General features: G+C 36.5%; 1 protein-coding gene across 4 annotated transcripts; it reads left to right on the top strand.

Annotated features, from left to right (window-relative positions):
• The first annotated feature begins 216 nt into the window (after positions 1-216).
• On the top strand, positions 217-19,504 carry TEF (TEF transcription factor, PAR bZIP family member). Of its 4 annotated transcripts, none has more exons than XM_032220877.1 (5): positions 217-485; positions 9,126-9,446; positions 11,047-11,267; positions 13,334-13,545; positions 15,110-19,504. In XM_032220877.1, the coding sequence occupies exons 1-5, from the start codon at positions 386-388 to the stop codon at positions 15,129-15,131; spliced, it is 876 nt and encodes a 291-aa protein (XP_032076768.1). In that variant the 5' UTR covers positions 217-385; the 3' UTR covers positions 15,132-19,504. The 4 variants fall into 4 exon arrangements, with proteins under 4 accessions (XP_032076768.1, XP_032076769.1, XP_032076767.1 ...); XM_032220875.1 differs by lacking the exon at positions 217-485 and adding an exon at positions 5,731-7,680; XM_032220878.1 differs by lacking the exon at positions 15,110-19,504 and having other exon boundaries at positions 13,334-13,549.
• Positions 19,505-24,310: the final 4,806 nt, after the last annotated feature.

Raw genomic sequence — 24,310 nt, forward strand, 5'->3', positions numbered from 1 at the left:
CAAACTTGTTTCCGCTCCTTAGTTAGATAACTGTCCCAATTCTCTGTATTCTGATTCGCTAAGGCGGGCCTTATGAACCAGCTCAGGCAGCTCAGCCAATCCTCTTTTATTACTGGCCGATTGATTAAAGGGAGGGTGGGGGGAGAAATTCGGTGAAAGAACGCTGGCTCACCTCTGATTGGCTGTCCCTTTCTCAAACTCCTCCCTCATTTTCAGATTACAGATTTTAGCCATGTAGTTAAAGATAGCCCAAGCTTTCAAGTTAATTTTGTTATAGGTAAAAAAAAAAAGTTCTTTGCATTCAGGGGCTCAGTCAGCAGCCCAGAAGCCCTTTCCTTAGAAAGAGAGGGATTTCTTCTCCTTCCCGCCGGCCCCGCGATTGGCCATGACTAGCTGCCACAATAGCGGGGCCGGTCCCGTGGACTTTCCCGAGGTCCTGAAATCGCTGCTGGAATACCATCTACCTTGGACGGGCGCTGTGAAAGGTAGGACAACTCACCGCCACCCCACGCCTAACTCTTCCCGAGGCTGTAAGAAGGAACGGGTGAATGGCATCTCAGTATCTGTACGGTAGTTTTGAGCGCCTGACAATTCGTAGATTTCCCACGATCGGGGAAACGGCAAGTGACGCCAAACGTAACAAGCAGTTTAACAGCTATAAAGGCGGGGGGGGGGGCTGTGGAGTGGGGTAGGAGCCGAAAAAGAGGTAAGAAAGTGTCGGGGGGAGACGACCAAGTGCAGGATTGTGGGCCGTTGCTGACCCATTTAAATTCTCAGGCTTGTTATGTACTTTGAGAGCAGTTCAGAGACTCTCTTTTCCAGAGAAACGTTATTTAATAGTGTTATAAAAATGACTTTCTGGTGAGAGGTTGGCTCTAGAGTTACAAGTTTTGAAACAATCCTTTATGAAAGGTCTCTTTTTCTTTTCTTTTTTTTATAAAATATTTTTAATTGTCTTATATCATACATTTCCTTTCTATGTCAAGCAGTGTTCTCTCTAGGTGTCCAAGGTGTTAATATACAAAGTACAAGCATCATCATTAAAATTACACACACATATACACACACACAAACAAATATGTGGTAATATATAAACAAATATGCAATAACATCAATCATATTATATATCTTCCAGTATAAAAGTTCTCTTATTCTGATGAGGGTACAATTTTCCTTACTTCCTGCATTCCTGAATACTGGGTTAATACTTGTCTAAATGCTTGTCTAAGCTAGTTATAAATTTAAGGTACTGAATTTGAATAAGAATGCTTCATAACAATGTAACAGAAATATTGAAGGAGATTGCTCCTGTCTCCACCTCTTTCAATTTGTGGCTAATAACATTGAGTGGATATTTTATGCCCCTATGAAAACACAGGAAATGGCCAAAAGTTATTGTTTAGGGATTCCTTGGCACAGATTTTTTTAAAAAATCACCGATAAGTCTGTCGAGGTGGCGCAGTGGTTAAATGCAGCACTGCAGGCTACTTCAGCTGACTGCAGCTCTGCAGTTCGGCTGTTCAAATCTCACTGGCTCAGGGTTGACTCAGCCTTCCATCCTTCCGAGGTGGGTAAAATGAGGACCCGGATTGTTGTTGGGGGCAATATGCTGACTCTGTAAACCGCTTAGAGAGGGCTGAAAGCCCTATGAAGCGGTATATGTCTAACTGCTATTGCTATTGTTTTATTCCTTGCAGACTTTGTTCCTACTGAGTTACTTTCATTTGCAGGTGACAAATCAAACTAACATGGCATGTGCAATATCTATGGGAGTAATTAAACTATGAATGCAAGAAAGAGGTTTCTTCTGCACTGGACGTTTTTTACTGCTTACTCTGGGGCACTGTGCATTATTGTTCCATGCTATACAGAATATTTCTACATGTCATATGTATTTAACTATTCTGGTTAAGCTTTAGAGAGTGCTTGGTGTATAGATTGACATGTTGGGTAAATTCTATGAAGTCTTTTCATTTTCCTGTTATTACTGTTACACTTTTATGAACTACCATGCATAACAGGTTTCTGCTTGTTTCTTACAGACAGTGAGATTACCTCTTTCTTTTACTTTGCTTTGAGAAAGTCTGCATCACATAAGGTTCATGTGCTTATAAGCTATTTTTGATTATTTGTTATATCTTGGATGAATTACAAATATTAATATTGGGAATTTGTTCAACTATTTAGATCACAGGGGGAAACAGTGATTATCTTTTTCTTGGGTTCAAGGGACACCAAGTTGAAATATTATTCTGTTTTATATCAATCTGTTGCAATTACCCATACCAAAAGACCCATTTTCTCTTGCAAACTACCTGTGTGTATGTATATGAATTGCTTGCATACAAAAATGAACTACGTTGTTATATCATAAAGTTCAGTAATGGAAGAGAATAGATGGCAATTGGCAAAATAAAAAGAGATGTCTGGAAAGCTGTAGGAGATGAAGGAAAATTGGGGGGTGACAGAAAGATATGAAGAGAAGAAAAATCTGAAATTGAAGCAGGAGGGATTAAAAGGAAATGCACACAAGGGAGAAGGAAAAATTTATGGTGAGGCATGAAAAATAAGAAATAAACCCAAGAAACTGATGATTGAATGAATGAGCTTTTACACTTTTATTTAGGGTTTGGAATTTAACTTTTCATTTGCCTGGGATTAACTTGGGACTGAATTCTTGCTTTCAGTAAATTAACATGCTGAAAAAAAAAGAAAACAAATATTCTGTGTCAGGCTCACTCTATGCAATATTCTACAACTGAGTGCCAAAGGAGAAAATCTTGCTTCTGGCCATTCCCTGCCTTGTTTTCAAAGACTGGAACTCATGAAATGATATCTAAAGAATTCTTTAACATCTGGACAAGTTTATGTGATCAGAGCTAAATTGAAAGAATCATATTTAATTATTAATTTCCAAGCACAATTAATGCAACTGTTTTAGATGAACAGTCCTTAAACTCATTCTTGGCAAAGGTTTATTTATGTTACTAAATCTACCCCTGATAAGTGCAGAAACATATTAAGGCATTCCCCAGTCTATTCCGCCTCCAATACATCCAATTATAAGGAGGCCACCATTACCCTAGTTAACCAACTCAACCACTGACTCCTTTTACATTAGAACTTGTCCTAACATTCAGTTGGAACCTGTAATTTAAGGCCATTATTGTATGTTCTCCACTTTGTATTCTGAGTCAGTAGAATACAGATCCTCTTCCTCAAGGTTTTACCTCTTCAGGTAATTGAAGAGGGCTATCATACTTCCTCTCCCCAATGTGAGCCTACAATTTGATGTTAAATTGAAAGATATGCGTTGATGGATATAAATTTTTAGATAGCTTAGAGACAGCAGTCTATTTATATAAATATTACACATTTAATTTAAAAATAAAAGCAAGAAACACCCTACTTCCTAATACTGTGACTCTGGACCAGAGACAGTTAACATAAATCAGATTATATAAGACCATGATGTAAGATTTCCTAGATAAATTAAGAATCCTTTGGCTCAAATTCAGGTTGTCATTGATGCTGTGTGTGCGTGTGTCTGTCTGTCTGTCTGTCTGTCTGTCTGTCTATCTATCTATCTATCTATTTATCCATTTATCATCTCTATCTTCCTTTATTCATATGTGGTATACTACCACAAAAATATCTTAAAATCTGTCTTCAGTAATAAAACTATAGAGCCAAAACATTAAAACAATGTAAATTTAAGTTAGCATACAGTATTGCCAAACAGATGGCAGGCCTAGAACAGATATTGATCTCCAAAGACTTGTCAGAACAACTAGATTTTGACAACTTTCCATAAGATGACTCAAGTAGAGACTCAGGCCAACTAGATATCTTGGGGAGTGGGTGGGCATTTTAATCCCGTGTATCAGGACAATAATGGAGAAAATTGCTTCTCTGATCCATCTTTCAAACTGAGATTAACCAGGCCATTCTCTCAAGCACAACAAATAGTACCAATAGGGGAGAATTTTTATAGTTTAGGATTGAAATGAGGAAGCCTTGGTACTTTGAGCTTGGTTGTTTTCATGCAAATGTTTCATTACCCAAATTAGGTAGCATCAATGTACTGAAATGTCTGTAAGAAAACAACAAACTGAAAGAGCACCCAGGATTCCTCACTTCAATCTCTCACAATAAATGGTCTGGTTAAAGTAACTTGGGGATGTTCTGGCTCAGTGGCAAAGACACTGAACTTGTTGATCAGAAAGATCGGCAGTTCGGCGGTTCGAATCCCTAATGCTGCATAATGGAGTGAGCTCCCATTACTTGTCCCAGCTTCTGCCAACCTAGCAGTTCGAAAACAAGTAAAAATCCAAGTAGAAAAATAGGAACCACCTTTGGTGGGAAGGTAGCAGCATTCCATGCACTTCGGCATCTAGTCATGCCAGCCACACGACCACAGAGACATCTTTGGACAGCGCTGGCTCTTTGGCTTTGAAACAGATATGAGCACCACCCCCTAGTGGTGCGCTAGAACCTGGAAGTTTGGCTTTTCCGGAGCGCAGCCCTAACGAGCAAGTGCGCGTCCCTATAGGCTATAAATATGCTAGACCTATAACTTCTAGGCATTTTTTTTGTTAAGACCAACAGCTCAATTGTGTTTGAATTTCAAAAATTGCTTCATATATACTATTACGAAGCTAGATGCTCCCCATCCTATAACTGCAGAAGTCCTAACTCATAATCTTGTTACCATATTTTGTATTCATAACCTGATATTTTATAAGGTAAGCAGAGGCTGAACATCTTTTTGCAGGCAAGAAGATGCATCCATTAAAAAACTCCCATCTCTTCCGTTACAGATTTCATACAATCCTCTCTTGCCTCCAGAGATCAGTCTTATATCAGTCAGATTTATTTGAATGTGAATGTGATTAAAATTGGGTGTCATCTGTATAGTAATAATAAGATTTCAGCCAAAATCTCAACAAGGCACATACCTTGATTATCATGTCATTTTTGTGCTGAGGATATATTAAGAATGTAGAAATCTTATTATGACTAATTATATTATTGAGCTCCAAATGTCTTGCTCAGCGATAGTTCCATTTTGCTTACATAGGCTGTAGATAAGTTTAATAAATTATTATTGCTGGAGGTGGGACTGAACATGCAATATCCAGTTGAATTTTTCAAAAATATGGAAACAGCTGGTGTTGGTTTAATGATCAATAGGAATTAGTATCAACTATTTTGTTCTGACTCGACTAGTGTATCCTGGAAAACTAGTCTTTGCCTCTCAGTTTCTTGAAAAGCTTTACTAATCCCTGTTGAATTATTAAAGTAGGGTAAGAAAAGAATGATATGAATACTTGTGCCAATCAAAATAACCCATGTACTAAAGTAATGGAATGTCATGCTCACTTGTAACATTTAATGTTAAAAATTCCCTTAAACCAAATTTAATTTCTAGTGTTCACATACTTTTTTTGGCAATGATGTGGAAACAGTTTGTAATTATCTTATTTTGGGATTTTTTTTCAAGGTCCAGTCTAGTTTTATCATTCCTGGTGACTTGCTCTCCAAGGACTAACCAGATTAGCTCAGTTACTTGCTGTGACCAGTAATGTTTAGTATTTATTTAAAAGAGCATTTTTGAAGAATCAAATGTTAATATTTCTGCAACATTTATCAATCTAGGAAAATCTTTATTTCTTTCTGCTCCCAAGGAAATTATGTTCAAAATGGGCAATAAGGAAGACAACATCAGTGAAAGGGTAACTAGTGTGACTACATATGTAGACCTTTTTCTTTTGTATGTCACTATTTTAACTGGGTTTTTTTAAAGGTTCAGCCCCAAGGGTGTACAGCTGCCCAAGACATTTTGCAGTTTGAAGGATAAGACTGTTTTCCCTCCCACCCCATTTGCTAAATCAGTTGGATGGCCAACAAGAGTATTCTTTTGATGTCATCAAAGGGACAGCATCTTCATTGGGCCTATGGTCAGACCACTGACTGCCCTGTCCTGAATAGCGTACTGCCCACCTCATCCTGCCTAATACCAAGGCTGGCTCTGACATAGAAAGGGAAACACACAGCATGGTCTCCTGTAAGCCAAATTCAGTTGGTGTCGTCTTTATTGACACATTTATTAGGGCTGGGAATGGGTTTTGGCAGCAATACAAAAGAGGGTTGCAACTGCTTTTTTCTGGGATATTCCGAAGCCCTGGAGTCCCCCGAAGCCCATCCAAACATTAACCCAACTGACCCTACTGAGCCTCTGAGTTTTGACAAGGCTGGTCGCACACTGCCATCTGCTGAGACCAATATAGATAAACAAGCTTCAAAAGGACTGGAAAGGAAAAAAAATGGCACCAGGTTTAGGAAGACAATTCTGCTAAAACATAAGAGAGAGAGTGTGTATGGAGGAAACACGGCTGAGTACAATTGGTATCACGCATAACACAAACCACCCTGGGGTTTTTTAGTTAGCCTAAGCTTGTAGGAATATAAAAGCAAGGATTCGATCTACTGTAATGTTCACAGATCAACGTCTCCATTTTGCAAATAGATTTGTACTTGCAACGAGCTCTTGAGACGGGATTAAATGGTTTTATCCAAGTGGTGTTTTCTGAATGACTTGAGTTGTGGGTCGGCTGAGAATGTGTTGGTCCAAAGACCAAACGAATATATACATTTGCGAGCGTGACGCTTCCTCAATCACGTTTGGCGCTTCCCGCTCCTTTCCGCGGAGAACTTCGACAGGGGTTGGACTGGATGATCTCCAAGGTCATCTATTAATCTGTTATCTTGGGCTCGTAGGGATTTTTGAGTGGGCTCCCGTAATTGCCAGCCGATCACGTCTTTTGACCACCCCCGTGAGGAAATATAGTAGAACCCAACCGGCGGGCCACAGGTTCGAGTAGCCTGCTCAACCCCGCCTTCCTCTCCCCTTCACCCCGCTCTTTTCCGAGCCTCCCTTCGGGATTGGAGCGGAGGCCTTCAGAGCCTCCTGACGGCCGCTGAGGTCTGCGAGCCGATCTGCTCCTTGGGTCCGTCCCAGAGTTCCTTGCAGGCTCAGAAGCTCCGCCTTGCCGCTGTTTCTCCGATAGGTGGCGCACCCGTTGGGGTCATTTGAGGTTTAGCGCTGGAGTCGCTCGCCGTGTTTTAAACGCTGGGAGTCTCGGTGGGGCTACTGACGCCAGCGGAGGGGAAAGGGGCGGTGCCCGCATTCTCGCGAAACGCTCCTCGCTCCGCGGCACGTGCCAGGACTCCGTTCAAGCTTGTCGCGGAGTGGCTGCGCTACCAAGCCAGTCCCACCTTTCGGCAGGCACAGCCAATCACCGCACGAGCAACTCAAAGCAGTCATGAATAATAAGTGTCTCCCGGGCCCTCGGAGGCGCGCCGAGGGAAGGGGCGCATGCGCTCTTGTCAGCTCCAAGGGGGCAACGGTGGATTTAATTATTTTTTTTCTTTTCCGCGGCGTCCGCTCCATTGGCGTCGCTTCTCGCCTCCTTCTTCCCTCTGGGTCTCCTGGGGGAGGGGGAGCTCGAGCTCAGCCGATCGGCCCCCTACGCGTTAATAGCATGTCCAGCCGCGCCGCGCCTCAGGAGGTGGCAGCGGACACCGCGGGAGCCGTGCAGCAAGAACGGGGTCCGACGGGCGCTTTCCCTTTGGTGCTGAAGAAACTGATGGAAAATCCTCCGCGGGACTCACGCCTGGGTGAGGGTGGCGGGAGCGTCTCGGGGGTAGACTCGGCCTCCGCGAAAGGAAATGCGCGATGGATCGGAGGGAGGTAGCGGTGGAGGGGGAATTGCGGCGGCGGCGGCGGCTCGTGCCTCAGTTCGGACGGGCGCGTCGCATCCATTTTGCCGTGTGGCCTGGCGGGCGCTGGGGCTGCTCCTGGTGGTTGCCTCCTCCTTCCCTCTGGGTGGAGCGGAGCGCTTCAATCGCCCAGCACCTGCAGCCCCCGTCGCTTATGGGACTGTTTTTTGAAGCTCGGAGCGCGTAAGGCAGGCGACGAGTCCGCGAATTGTTTTCCTGAAAGTAATCTCCACTTAACGGAGCGGGACTTCCTTGTGATAACCGTGAACAGGACCACCGGCCCCGAAGGGCTGCTGGAAGCACATTAGAGCACTCTGCCTTTGGGGAAGCGGTTGGATTTCAGGTTCCCGATCGGTCTGTTGCACTTACCTATTGCAAAGTATAGGCGCGAAACACACACACACACAAACGTTTAATCTGGGAGGGGATTTCTTTCTGTTTGATTCTGAAATTGTCGGGTCATATACCTCTTTCCCTTATCTGTCAGGGGAAGGCTTTGCTGACACTTGCATGCTGTCATTATGTACTTTCTTTTTAAATGCTTTGAATTAGTCGTCTTTTTTTATCAATGGCACAAGAGAAGAAAGTAGTAATAGCTAAACTGAGCAGAAAACATTAGTGGTGATTTAATTGTCAACACTTTGTTCCTCAGCTTGAATAATCAAATCTTTGTTTTAAATATTCATTTATATGAAAGTAGCTCTGATACCCTCTGTCTTACATTTTTGAAATTCATATTCTTTTGAATTAATTTCTTAACATTTATAGTTTATTTTGCATTTTACATTGCTATAATATTAAGAACTAAATTCTGGTGCTAATGATGCAGAAATATTAATCTGTTTAATTAAGATATGCAATTTTAATCCTATATCTACATAACTAAGAATACAATTAGTTGAACACAAAGGGATAATTTTCAGGAAACAGAAAACTGACCTACGGTATTGGTTTGCATCGTTTATGCATCTTTATATTTTTAGTGCTTACAAATGAACATTTCATCACACATTCCATGCATTATTATATTATTTGCTTATGAAAGGGCTATATATTAAATGAGCCAATATATTGAAAACCAACTTTATTTTCTGTTGGTTCATCCTCTCAAAGGTGACTGATCAGATTTCTTTAGCAAGTTCCAATTGGCTAACCTCCATGTAGATTGTTTTGGCAGCAGTACAGAGTCTACTAGTTTTGGGGGGATCAGCCATGGTCAACTAGGTGTTACTATTCATAGTATTGATACAGCAAATGGTTCCAGTTCTTGGATCATCATATAAAAATGAATGGTTAAATATAGTTCTGCCTAAGACTAATATCATCATTCTGTTTTCTTCTAGATAAAGAGAAAAAGGAAAAACTTGAGGAAGATGAAGCAGCAGCTGCAAGTACAATGGCAGTCTCTGCCTCTCTCATGCCTCCCATTTGGGATAAAACTATTCCTTATGATGGGGAGTCTTTTCATCTGGAATATATGGATCTTGATGAATTCCTGTTGGAAAATGGAATCCCTTCCAGTCCTGCTCATCTAGATCTGAATCAGAATCCCCTCCTGCCTGTGGCTGAACTGGAAGGAAAAGAACCTTCCACTGTTGTTGCTACTCCACCTGCATCATCTTCCACAGTGGTTTTCAATCTATCAGAAACGACCAAAAACTCAGGTGTGTTAAGGGTGTTAAAGGATGCTGCACAAAAAAGGTTGCCTATGTTGTTTAATTGGGTTATTAGTTTAATTGCAATGCAAAAATCAGAAAAGTAATTAAATGGTTAGAATGAGCAATTTGCTTGTCGTGCAAAATTAAACCTGAATTTAGAAATCGATAGTTCAGTAATACAGAATCTAACAAAAATAATTTCAGAGCAAGTTACAAGGAAGAAAAACTAATATTTCACTGGTTCATATTATTGATTCTATTAATATTATGTAAACAAGAGATGAAAGTGGTAGCGCTGTGTATGCTACTTTTTGCTGGAAATATGTTGTTTTAATTCAAATAAGTGTAGAACTATTGTCAAATCTGTCTTGTTTGATTAGTATTAATATATGTTGCCTTATATGCTGCTATATTAAAGGCATTTATCACTGGGTTTCAGACTTAATGGTGAAGGAGGGGAAAATATTTTGCCAGTTGCCTCCTCTCTTATATGTGATACATTATTAAAGAAGGAAGACTCAGTTTACATTTCAGTGGAAATTAAATTATTGAAGTTATATGGAAACAAGCTTAGAGTTATAATTCACACTATACAATTTTACTTTGCAGCATGCATTGAAAATATGTATTTGAATACATATGTTTGGAACAATCTAGAAAAATGCTTATGCTAGATAAAAAAGTATTATTTGGAAACTAATTTTAAAAATGTTAGAAAATATAAAGAGAAATTGCATAAAAGGCGTATGAATTTACTGATAAAGTGTAGAAATGTTATGGTTGTTTTTGCTCATGTTCTAATGTTTCCCTATTATCATATATCTGAATTCCTCTATGCGTCAGTCAAATGTCCAAAGGGTATAGTACCAAAATATTTCCTTGCAAGTGAGTAGATAAACAGATTGTGGTTGTCCAGAATTCATTTTGACTTAAAAATTATACTGTGTTGCCTTTACTAAACAGTACTCTCACCTCATCACTTTTGTTTTCTAGACATAAAACTCTTATTGAATTGTAGTGCATTTGTGAATAATTCTGAGTTCTTAATAATTTCTGCTGACCTCCTTTCTTTGGTCCTTTTTTTGTTTCATCTTTATTATTTTTTTCTCTTTCCTGAAGAATTTCTGTTGGAAGACCATTACTTCCCACTTTCATCCAGAAAAAATGTGAAGCCTCCTAAGGTGTAGGCCAACTGTGTAGGCTCCTAAGATGCAAGATAAGCTTTTGGGAATATATATGAGAATAGTTCCATGCAGATGTTAATTCATTGTTTTAATTCCTGAAATGTTTTTCTATGCCAGATAAGTTATCTATAATCAGATTTTCACATATTTATTTGGAGAGCCATTTAAAGTTGCTTTCCCTCAATATTCTTAGTAGACATAGAAAAAATGAGAATTCTGAAAATTAATACCACTGTCTTCCTTAAACCAAGGCTAAATACAGGACTTTTCAGTGTTGCATCCTCTTTATGTGAGTGACCTTTCTTCAGTGAAAATGGTATTGTACTACATAATATATTTTTTGAATAAAGGGCCTTTTTAATGTTTCTGTTTTATCATCTTCTTCATGCTGCTCACTATTAAATTTGTCTTCCTTTTTCCAGAATCCTCTCCAGATGATGAAAGGTTGACTCCTAGCCCTGTTGATCCAGATTGTGTTGAGATTGATGTGAATTTCAACCCTGACCCTGCTGATTTAGTGCTGTCCAGTGTGCCTGGAGGAGAGCTCTTTAATCCTAGAAAGCATAAGTTTGCTGAAGAGGACTTGAAACCACAGCCTATGATTAAAAAAGCCAAGAAAGTCTTTGTCCCAGATGATCAAAAGGTAACTGTGTTTATTCTGTTATTGCTTAAATGAGTGATCATATTTCAGAAGTACTTGAAATCATGTTTGTTGGCTGCAAAGTACATTTTCAACTATCCTCCTGGAGTTTCCCACAATTGAGTCTTTATAATCAGCAGATTATTTGTTCTAAAATTCTGGTGGATTTAGTGTGAGTTTCTTGAGTAATGGCAATTTACCATCTTCTTACTTGTCCCCAGAATGTAATTTAACAACATTGCTAGATTTAATGAAGGATACTTTGTTTCATTTGTTTCAGATTGTTGAAATCCAGAAGGAGGATAATTTAAAACATTTTCCAAGGCTTCCCCAGTGAAAGATAATTATTATAAACTAGTCAGGCTGAACTTCCCATTGTCCCTTAATCTATCCTTCTGAAGAATTCTTTGCTTTTTCTATACAGGATTTTCTGTTGCAGTTCAGCTTCAAGAAAATAGGGGGAGGGGGAGATGTGTCAAGTCTATTTTGACTCTTAGCACCTACATCAGGGGTGTCAAACTAGATTTCTTCAAGGGCTGGATCAGCATTGTAGTTCTTCTCTGTGGCCTGAGGGGGGCAGATAGATGCCTCCTGCAGTACTCTGCTGGCCAAAAATGGGCCACATAGCCTGTTTTTAAACAGTTTTTGGCTTGTTTTTTGGCCCATTTGGGGCCCATTTTTTGGCCCAGTTTCAGCTGCTAGAGTGTTTCAGGAGGCCATGGAGGTTGAAAACAAGGTGAGGGGGTGTGCATGCGACCAATTTTAGCTGTCAGAGGCACCACGGGCCAGTCCCTTCATATTTCCATACCGGCCTCTTGGGCCAGATTTAAGCACCCCTGCGGGCTGGATCTGGCCTGCAGGCCTTGAGTTTGACACCCCTGACCTTCCAGCAGTTTCCTTTGCAATAATTTTTGCAAGTTTCACTTGTCTTTTTTCTAGGGCTGAGACAGAGTGACCCAGAGCCACCTGGCTGGGCTTATGTCTAAGACAGGACAGTCTCCCAGTTTCAGTACTTTTAATTACTACATCAAACTGATTCTCCACTGAATATTACCTCCTTAAATAAGTTTTTGGGTTTCAGTGAATGTTTTTTATGGAGAAGATGGAGAAAAATCATGAAGGTTTCTTGCTTAGAAATTCATAGAATCCATCTTGTTCCTTTTGCTTTTCTTCTTTCCTCTCTATTCTAAGGAAAGGTTACCAGTTTATTAAATGAATCAGTATGAAAGCCAACCTCTTTGAGGGAAGTGACTGTTCCTTTCCCAATTTAAGGACAGTATTCAATTTGTTATGTCTAAGCTTTGCCAGCAACTAGATATTAATCAGAAATTAAATTTACCTTCTTAAAGATCCTTGATGGAATTACAAGGGAAGAGCTAGTTTGTTGTTGTTGTTATGGTGCTGGCTTGGAAACCATGAGATGTAAGTTCTATTCCCATTTTAGCAATGAAATGGGTGACTTTGGGCTAGTCGCTCTTTCTCAGCCCAATCCACCTCCCTGGGTTGTTGTTGCAAGAAAAACAGGAGCAAGGCACATTGGATCTGTTCGCTGCATTGAGTTACTTATAAAGTAATAAAGGTTGGATAAAAATCAAAGACACGGTCTGATTTTTATCAATTCAATTAAGTTGATTTATAAATTGATTTTGAGAGCACTGTGATGCCATACCAGAATTAGTGATTTCTCATGTAGATGAACAAAAGTTGCCATTAGGTAAAAGGTAGTCAGAAAATTTAAAATTTTAATTTTAATTTAAAAATTGGTGTGATATTTTGCCTGACTAGTTATGGTCAACCACAGTATTTTTAGTCAGTTCCTATGCCCATTTTTAAAAAATCTGTTATATCATAATATTCTGGACCACATTTCTGAGGAATCTTCACATGTAGCCCTCTGCACCTTCATTGTAGTAGCCTAATCTGAAGGTTACTCGAGCTTGGATAGCAATAACTGTGGGCAGTAGCTTGCAACAAGTCCAGTCATATTTGGTCATTAGAAAAACTAGGTAATGGATCAAGAATCAATATCTGCTAAATACAAAACTGTCAATCCGATTATTTCCACATAGGATGAAAAATATTGGACACGGCGGAAGAAAAATAACGTGGCAGCCAAACGATCTCGGGATGCTCGGCGCCTAAAAGAGAATCAAATCACAATCCGAGCTGCTTTTCTGGAGAAGGAGAACACAGCCTTGAGGACCGAAGTTGCAGAACTACGGAAAGAAGTGGGAAAATGCAAGAATATTGTCTCTAAATATGAGAGCAGATATGGATCCTTGTAAGCAAACTCTTTCCCTTACTGTATTTAGTCCTATGAATAGTTTTCTATAAAGACATAGAAATAATAAAGCACTTTTGTTATCACTTAACCAAGTCACCTCTGCTAACACAACTTGATCAGATTTGATTTTTGTGTTGCAGTATGTCACTTTTTAATATTTTTATACAACACATTTACAGAGCTTGACATTTGTAATAAAACAAGTATAATTTGATGAATCAAGCTTGTCTGGGTTTGCTAAACTGGTTCTGGTATTGGAAAGAAAATTTATTTTATTTTACTTTATAACATATTATATAATGTGGAATAAATGATGCATTAGAATTGTTCCCTTATTTATTAACAAAAGAAGTATAAACAATCTGAAATACTTAACACAATTTCTAATACTATGTTGAGGAAAGTATATATTTCAGGCCCAAGTTATTTATTTTTAATCTCTACAGGAACACAAATATGTATGCTTTCACATAAACCATGCTATTGAGGTGTTATTTTGGATATTATAAGTATCTTTGGAAGTTGGAAAACCTGGATGTTTATCTCAACTCGCAATAATAATTACTTCCAACTCATTTGTGCTAGTTTTTAAAACTAACATAAATGATGAATGTATGATTCCAAGGCTCTTGAATGCCAGATACATTTGATATAGCAAAATACATTTTTGAAAGAGTTCACTTTTGTTACTTTAATTAAAAGTTTTAAAAAGGTAATGATTTCTAAACTATGCTGTCAAAGTAGCATGAGTATAGAGATTGTTTTAAATCTTTTAAAGCAATTCTTTACAAAAGGCTTATTGTTCAATATAAGAAAAGGTTCTTCTTGCATAGTTTGATTGTAATCCCTTTTTTAACCTTCAGACAAACAAAGTCAATGTGGAAACCAGATTCACTTAACAACCAAGTTATTACTTTAACAACAGTGATTCACTAAACAACTGTGGAAAGAAAAGTCATAAAATGGGGCAAAGCTCACTTAACAAATTTCTCACTTAGCAATATAAATTTTGGGCTCAAGTGAGGTTGCAAGTTGAGGATTACTTGTATAGCAGATATAGATATAATTGTATCTATTAAAAAACAACCCCTTATTTTAGAGTTTTTCTTTATAAAACAGGGTGAAGGAGAGAAGGAATTAAATATTTGAACTGGATTTTAGACATAAGGAAAGCTAATGTTTGGGTTATTACCTTTATTTTAGATAAACAAAGGTTAGTTATTTTCTGCTGTACACATTATTTTTCACTCTTATCTTTTTCATAGAAAAATCTACAACAAATAGCTAGTGTCAGATAGGGATCAACAATTATTTTAACCTTTGATATTGTTCCTCAAAAGAAATGAAAAGTGTTCTGATTTTATGCGATTATGAGAACTTAGAATTGTTCTTTTTTATTATTATCTTTTTCTTGGTGCAGTTGGCTGCAGTTCATTATTAGTTTAAAATTCCTTCAATAAATGAAAAGATACTTTAAAATAATAGATGATATCACTGGAAATGCAATGTAATAAAGTACTGTCTTATAAATAGTCACATTCTTGCTTTGCTTTGTTTAAAGTGACTTATCCGATTCCGAATGATGCATCTTTAAAGACTCTTAAAATCACAAAGAAACTAAACACTACACATGAAACCACCTGCCATCAAAGTGAACAGTGAGACACATGAGGTATTCTACACAAACCATCTCATCTGATGACTCTGCTTCTCTGCAAGTATCTCCTAGAACTACCTAAGGGCTGAGCATGATGAAAAGACTAAGATTTCTAATTCTACACTTCCCTTTGTACTGCTCTTTTCCTTGTTGTGGCAATTTGCAGTACATTGTTTATTTCTTTTCAACCATTTGTGGTGCTTGTGATTCGGAATATAACCTGAGCAAGCCTTGGCTTTGCAAGGTAACTCTTAGGAGGAAAGAACACATTTTATTTGAAAATCCCTTCACTAAATAAAAAAGTTAAACATTCTGTTTTAGTCTAGAAAGGGGTATTGATATTGCCTCCAATCATTATTAAGTAATAATATTGTTCAAACAGAAAATATAAGAAATGGACCAGAATATATCCAATATCAATATCCAATTCAATATCCAATCAGTGAAAAAAAACAAGCACCTTAACATGCACTGCATATTATCAAATGTTGGCAGCTGTTTCTGTCATTCATAATCGTTGACATTAGGTCTTCTTTCACTCATGAGGGCCGCACTGATCTGAAACTGCCCTGCCCCTGTGTCCTGTCAGTCTGTGGACTTTGAGAAACTGAATGGATTAACTATTACTCCTGTGGTGGAGCAAGAGGAAATCCTGCAATAATCATTTGTAGGGTTTCTTTGCGTGGTGGTGGTGGGGAGGGGAAACAGCTAGCTTTCCATTGTTGGATCTCATGCTGTGGGAATTCTTCCCTACTGCCACCAATCTCCAGTTTTTTCAGGGGCAGTATTACTGTTCCCACTGGTTGATATGGGTTGTGGGCTGTCTGCCATTTTTTGGGCCCTTCCACTAATCATCCTGAGGAATGCAGGTCTAATTCATGGTGGTCAGAGCAGAGTTTTCAGGATTGCTACTCAGGATAGAGTAGGAGAGATGAGATAGATTTGTGCAAGCATCCCAAGATTTCTAAACTAGCATTTTTCCTTTCTGACATCTGACAATACTCTGGTGTGATTACTGTGCTGATGAGCTGATGCATTTTCACAGTATGCTCTTTGTAATAAACAGTGTAGTTTGTCCTTGTTTTTCTGAACATACTTTTAACCGTAGTATTTAATAAAAAACATTAAAATTAATAAAGGGCAGATTAAAAAGATGTAAGATGCAATAATTTAGTCCACATTTTCTCTATTTTACATGGAGAGAGAGATGAGAACTCAATGTCTAATTTTCTTTATTCAGTGAATCATTTAGTTTGTATTAGCCCATCAAAGGAGGGGTAGTTTTTTAGATTTCTGAATTGCAAATGATGATGATAATGATGATGATGATGATGGAATTATTTGTTATCTTTCTTAACATTTCCTAAAGAATTTGTGAACTTTCATAAAAGTTTCATTTAGAACTATAATACTATCATGGAGAATAATGAAATATAATTCTGACGCATGCCTGTCAAGTTGCAGAAATAGTTGATAAACCACATAGCAAAGGTCGAATGGTGATATGGGAATTACAACTCTGTGGAAATTAGAGTTGTAATCTACATTAAATTGTAGTGTATCAAAATAATACATATTTGGATTTATTTATTAATGACGAACACTCAGTTAAAGTTATTTTAAAAGCATATAAAAGATGAACATTGCTGTTTCCAGTATAGTTCTAAGGTAAAGTAAAAGCTTTACTTTTACTTTAAAAATCGAGCCCACCTCCTGGCAATTTCATGAACTTATCCACACTTTTCATTTTAGAATACAGACTATTTTTTCCGCCTCATAGGCTAGCTTATAGACTTGGTATTGCTTGGTAATTTCCAGTCCTGATGCTAACAAGATCCTGTTTAGCTTTCCAGGTCAACCAAGGTAGGCTAGAACTTGTCTTTCCTAAAATGCAGATTTTATTGTTTCTAATTAGTAAGCAAATAAAGATGCTGTTTCAAATTCTATGAATGAGGACTGTAAAAATCTGAGAAAATTAGTATAAATTTGAACAAAATAATCATAATATCAATCATCTCATGCTTCTCTAAAGACTGTGCTGAAATTCTTATAACTTGCATTTGGTACCAGATTTCTAATAACTATGATACAAATGCAGCTTATAATAATCTATGTGTCAGATTTCATTAAATTCTCTTTCTATAGTTTGTGAAGATTTTATGAATGAACAACATAGTATAATCTAGCAAAGATTGTAAGAATATGTTAAATAATATTGTATATATTTATGTAACTAAAAATCTTCAGTAGCAAAAATACTATTAATTATTTATGGCCTGCACATATAGGCCTTCAGTAGTGTAGCATGCTATGTTTGAATATCATGCTATAAAAATATATATACAACAGAAAAATTGCAGTATTTGACTTGCTTTTTAGTTGCTTGGAAGTCTTACAATCACTTTATATTGAACTACAAAACTATGTAAAATTATATAACAATTTCTGAATTTTGTTAGAAATAACATTGTCCCAATTAAAAACAAATTTTAGAAAATTAAGAGAAACTAAATTAAGAGAAAATGTATAGATCATAAGCACAAATAGGTCTACCATCTTTTGTAACTTCATCTTGGTAATTCCATTGTGGCAGAAAAACATATATATACTTAGTATTATGTATCCAAATAAGTAATGGAAAATGAAGGCAGTATAGTAGATGTGAAAATTCTTCTTTATAAACTAGTATGATCTACAGTAGACAATAGGAAAAATTTGTGAGCAACAATGAGTTTTGTATGGGTATTCAGGTTTTATTCACCTATCACTGAATAGCCCACATGTTATGAAATTTAGTCCGGGGGTGAAAAATTCATGAAATAATACAGGAATCTAAGTGATTTTGAGGGCATTCTAGACAAAATTGCAAAATATTTCTTAAAGAAATTTGAATTCACAAAATAGAAAGAAATGTCTACTAGTACTGTTTTACTTGTTTAGTAGGAAATGTGTGTTTTTAGAGTTTACTATGCCTGCCATGCATTATCTTTTTTCCTCAGTTTTCCTTAAGATTTCAAATGAAAGACCGTGAGAAGAAAAACATTTTAAAAATATTTAAAACAATGTATGTCATAGGGATCTTTCTATATGAAACATTGCCATTACAGATATTTTCTTTTGCACTCTACTAAATACCAGCTACCAAATATTTGAGTTTTTTGACAAAAGGGGTAATAGTGATACTGGGAGTTTTAGCCATCTCATTTAGTCAGTTTAGTCATTGGTTTCCCTTTGCTTTTTTACCATTTTGTCTATATTTATCATTTCAATAACAACCAGATACATAATACCGTAGTAATTTGATACCATAAATCAGTAACTCATTACAGTGGAGAATAACATATCCCTTTTTATTCAATTGTATCCATCTACCTGTTCTAACATTTTTAAAAAATTATAAACTAATATTCTTAAATAATTGATTTGAGTAGGCATAGCATAGTATTTTTTTTAATTGAATATTTGTGTGAATCTTCTACTTTGGTTTGTCTTAAAGGAGTTTTTGCAGTTCTCTGTGATCTCTGTACAGATTTTGTTTGAAATTTTGATAGAGTCTCAGTTTGGTATAATTCATTCAAGAAATAGTTGATGAGAGAGTTGGCTTATATTGTGAAGTCTGAAGCTTCTTGAAGCTTTGATATTTAATCTATGTTATCTTTGTTGCCATTTTGTATGATTGCAAAAAAATCAGCGAAATCTCTAGCTTTTTAAAAGTACAGTATATATTTATTGGCAATTTTTCTATGTCCTTTTTGAGCTATATTTTATTGTGCTGCCTGTAATAATCAGGTATTTTAGATATAGAAAGTGGAAGCGAATAAGCAGGAAAGCTTGCAAATATATTATTAAAATGTTAGAAAAATATTCTTTGAATAACCAAAAGTAGCTGATGCTGCACTCTAATACTCTTGCTTTGGGTATTTTGTTTGCTTGTTTTTGATTTAAAAAATCTCCAAATATTCGCTAATCAAATCAGTTCATTTGCATTTTAACAGTTCTTTTTTTCAATACACAAGTGAAATGCATTTACATCCAACTCCTTTACAGCTTTTATTACAGTACAGGTAGTCTTTGATTTATGACCATTCATTTAGCAATCATATAAAATTACAATGGTGCTGAAACAAAATGATTTATGACTGGTCCCTGAACTTAACAATTCTCCCCTTGGTCATGTGATTGCAATCTAGAGCGCTTGGTAACTGGCTCACACTTTCAACATTTATGGCATCCCATAGTCATGTGATCACCACTTGCATCCTTCTCAGCTGACTTCCGATAAGGAAAGTCAAGGGGGAAACCAGCAGAAAAGATCACAAGTCACAGTCAGCTGTTGTCTTGCTTAACAACCACAGCAAAAAAGGTTGTAAAATCAGGTGCAATCACATGATGCCTCACTTAATGAGTGTATCACTTAATGATGAATTTTCTGTTCCCTATTCTAGTCGTAAGTCTAAAAACAAGTTATACAGTTTGCCGAAAGCAGAAAATAGTGGAGAGATACAAAATTACTTCTTAGCTGTGCATCCACAACTATTAACCATACGTTTATCAAATGTTTGATTATTGGCAAAGCAACAGTAAAACAGGGCTTGTGGCATTCCCCATACAGGTAATCCTTGACTTATAACCACAGTTGAAATCTTGGTCATTGAATGCAGCTGTCATTAAGCATGACAGCTTTGCTGAATGACTGAGATGCTAGCATTCCCAGTTGCAGTTGTTAACCAGTCCCAGGTAAGGAATGTGGGATGCCTCAGGGGAGTGAGGAAGCCCTGGGAGGCCTAGGCAAGCTATGAGTTTGGGGTATGTTGCAGTTTGACACTGAGTGGCAGCCATCCATGGAAACCTCACTACTCACCTGGCCCACAAGCCCAGGCAAAGCTGCTGAGATTTGGGAAGCCATATTGCCAGTGATGGGATTCAAATAATTCAACAACCGGTTCTCTGCCCTAATGATGTCTTCCAACAACCAGTTTACCAAACTGCTCAGAAAGTTAACAACCGGTTCTCCCAAGGTGGTGCGAACTGGCTGAATCCCACCACTGCTTATTGCCCATATAGACCACCAGTGCATGCAAAGCACCCCACTTACTTTTGACATTTTTCTCCAGCTGCTGACAGGTATACCCACCTTATGTGAGATGCAGTCTTCTCACAGAGGCTGCCTTGTGCTTTTTTCCAAGCTAGCACTATTCTCGTGATCCTTTGGAAGCCCTTCTCCAAAATTTTCTGTACTGGAGCTGAAAATCCTCTGACAAAATCCAAATAAGGTTTTCAACCCCAGAGCAGAGAGGCTTTTAAATTCTCATCTCAGAAGCTCTTTGGGGTTGGCATTGCACAGGGAAAAAAGAAAAGAAAAGCTGAAAGCACTTTTTCCCAGCAAAAGGTCAGCTCCAGTCACATCTAGGAGCACTTGGGGTTTGCTTTGCACTGAGAAAAAGAAAACAAACAACACCTTTTTGCCTTACAGCTCAAAGTTGCAAAGAACTCTGAGCAGGATTTGGGTTGGCTTTGAGCTGCAGACAAAGAAAAAGATGCTTTCAGCTTCCCTTTCTTTTTTGCAGCACAAAATCAGCCCCATATGGCCCAGCAGTGAGGCCAGGCATGCCTCATGAGCAGTGGGAGCAAGAAGATGGTGTGAAGGTCAGCCTAGGCAGCGAAACAGAGGGCAGCAGTGGGACTAAAAGGCATAGATGGGAGAAGAGAGAAGTGCTTGCAGCACTTCTGCAGTTGTAACTGGCTGAACTGCAAAAGACCCAAACTTTGATCTCATGACCAAGGAGGCACTTTGATGGTTGTAACTTCAGGCATGGGTCATATTCCCCTTCATTCAGCATCATTGCAATTTTAAATGGTTGCTGAAGAAATGCTCTTATTTGCAGATAAGTTGAGAACTACCTCTAGTATCTAAAAATATCAAATATGATGATGCCAAATGCAGTTAAGAGATTGCTGAAATTAATAAAATTTCAGGTAATTTTAATGGAATAGACACTCACAGCCTAACTGACTTTGTAATGCATGGACATCCTTCATATTTCTTCTGCCTCCTTTGCAATATAAATGCGTCATAAAAATTCTAAGATTGTCTGTAGCGAAAGGTGAAACAAATAAACAATGGCTAACAAACAAAAATGAGAACATAGATATATTAACATGCTATAGCCATTCTTAGGAATCCTAATTTTATTAGTTTGGATTCATTTACAGCTTTTGATGTGAAAGTTTTAAAAATTGATCATATTTCTTGTGAACTTTTAGAATCCAATAACAAAAAAGGACATGCTATTTCCTTCCATGTTTGGTCCATTAGTACATCTTTCTTGCTATGGGGTTTTATTAACTATGACTCTTATCTAAATTCATAAATAAGACAAGTATCTTTATTTTATTTTTTATTTTATTTTGGCTGAACTGGAATCATTTACTTATGCTTTAAAACTTTAATTGAAAAAATGCTTAGATTTAAAAATAGCAAAAAATGAATGTTATATTAGTGTCAGAACTATGGCGGTTAATTAACATTATTGGAATATTGCATTTGTATTACAAATATGTAAATACACTTTAATATTAAATCTCAGTCCTCATGCAGTAATAGGTGCTTCCATTACAATCTCTGCAAATTTGTTTAATAAGTTTTAATGTAGCATGGCTTAAGGTAATTTTTTTACACATGAAATATCAAAACAAAACTAAATGTTGATTTTTGGATTGTAACACTCTATTTAAAAACATTTAATTAAGTATCCAAGGTTAAGAATTGTGACAAAAGTTATTTCTTTGATTACTGAATTTATTTATAGTAATATAGTACTTAAAGCAAACTCAACTGAGAACAAAGGTTAAGTGGCAGTTTTCTCACATATTAAATCTCAGTGACAAAAGTATATGTTGATTTCAAAAATAAAGGATCTCTGCATTTTGCCTTAATTTGCACCTTTCATCAATATACAGCAAATTACCATTTATTAATTAGGAATTAAATTCCTAACCTTTTAACTATAAGAAATTGGGCTTATGTCTTGCATTTTGTGCACTTATATTCCTGCTCTAATCACATTTTAATAAATGAAAATTTTGTCTGATTTTTCATGGTAGTATAGTATTTCAAAATGCTTTACCAGCTAATTGACTATTTTGAAAACTTGGGCAGAAAATATTATAGATTTGAAAACTCAATTTGTCCTATATTAGTATTTTGTACTGGAAACAGTTGCATGCAACTGGTTTGAAAGAACAATAGAAAACCAATTTAGTGGAGTTATTTAGAAGTTTTTAAGGAAATTTCAAAATATCACAATGTTGCAAGTAATCAGCTATCTTTAATGTAATAACATGAAATGTATGTATTGTGGATACAGGATGTTGTTTTTTTAATTCATTCAGTTAAATTCTTCCTATTTTCTAATAGAATAAACATTTTTAGTCCTGTGTATCATTAGGGAGAAATTAGACAAACTATTAAAAAAAGAATATTTTTTATATTAAAAGTACTTGTACTTGTGTTGCTGTATACTTTCAACATCTGCATTTCTCTTTCATATGTCTAATTTGTAGTGAGTGAAGAGCAATTTCTGTACATATATATATATATTTATATTTTTACATGCGTATGTAAACATTGAATTCTGAATAAAAGCACCACAAGATTATTATCATTAAAAAGCTGAGTTAAATTATATCTTGCTATATTTGTTATTTCTGCAAATACTCTAATGCTATTTTTCTAAATAAAATATGCAAATGCTTAATGAATGGCAAGTGAAAAAATTTAAAGCATAGGTAGGCAGTCTGATACCATTCAGGTAATATAATTCTCATAAATCATAACACTATACATAGAGATTTGGATTATGGAAATGTTTAATTATATACAAAATACATATTGCCTACCTCTGATTTAAACTGTTCTAGAAAGGAAGTAACATTTCAGTGATCCAATTATATATGGTATCCATTTTTATTTTAAAGGATGCAATTAAGATTATGAACTCTCTGAGTGTGAAATAGGGCTGGATTTTCTGAATATATTAAAGTCTCTGATAAAGTGTTTTTTGTAATGTTTTTGTTTAAAATATAACATTTTGATTGTATTGAATTATGTTAGTATATTTTTCCTTCTCAAAAAAAAAATAAAAGTATATTCTACTAAATTTAAATATTGTGACTACCAATATATTGTATGCCTAATCTGAACATAATTTTTTGATCTGTTGCTAGAATGTCAAGTAGGATATGATTCAAAGATTTTATTCTTTTTGCCTTTACATATATAGCATGAGTACACAAGAAATACAAAACACAATAACTGCTACTCCCCAAAAAATCCAATACTCTCCTTGAAACATGTGGGCAACACAGATGCTCCAATTTACGCCCCTCTCTCAAGTGGTGCACTGTTAATTAAGAATACTGAAGCAATTTACAATACAGATATTTCATATATTTGAATCATCTTTTAAAACAATGTAGAAAATAATATATAAATATTTTGCACAAATTAAACTATGAAATATTGATTCAATTTATCTAAAGTATCAGTAATTGATAGTGTATTAATCTTAAGTATCAAACAAAATTGTTTAAAATATTAAGGAACTTAGATGCCAGTCATGTAAATTGAGAACTGTATGTATCTGCAAAGAGAAGGCTAAATGTCAAACTGATCTTGAAGCAGGAAAGAATACCAAGAGTCACTTTCCATTACGATAATTATTTGGTCGGTTTCCCTTAAAACTATAAGCTACCTCAAACAATAGGACCAAAGCAGTTCTTGTTTAGAATTTACTAGAATTGTTCATCTCCATTCCTTCATAGAAATGAGAACACTTTTGTTTGTTATCCAAAAACAAAAGAGCTCTAGAAAATGGTTTTTAAAGAGTTATCTTTTCAGGAGGAGACTTGTCCAGAAAACTAAGCTTGTGTAATTAAGTGAGCAGATGGGACTTGCATGATTTTAGAGTAAAGGTCCAGGCAGGCTTATCAGGTGATCCAAGGTGTGATTTACACAAGATATATTTTCTCTCAAGAATTGAACATATTTATGATTTATGTGGCTGTGAACTATTGACAATTTCACTACTCAAAAGTGCTTCCAAA

Source organism: Thamnophis elegans, chromosome 7 (genome assembly GCF_009769535.1).
Source record: "Thamnophis elegans isolate rThaEle1 chromosome 7, rThaEle1.pri, whole genome shotgun sequence".
NCBI lineage: Eukaryota > Metazoa > Chordata > Lepidosauria > Squamata > Colubridae > Thamnophis > Thamnophis elegans.

Coding starts and splice junctions, on each gene's coding strand:
- TEF (XM_032220875.1), top strand. CDS start 7,326: ATGAATAATAAGTGTCTCCCGGGCCCTCGGAGGCGCGCCGAGGGAAGG. Junction 9,447..11,046: donor AGAAACGACCAAAAACTCAG/GTGTGTTAAGGG, acceptor TCCTTTTTCCAG/AATCCTCTCCAGATGATGAA. Junction 11,268..13,333: donor TTGTCCCAGATGATCAAAAG/GTAACTGTGTTT, acceptor ATTTCCACATAG/GATGAAAAATATTGGACACG.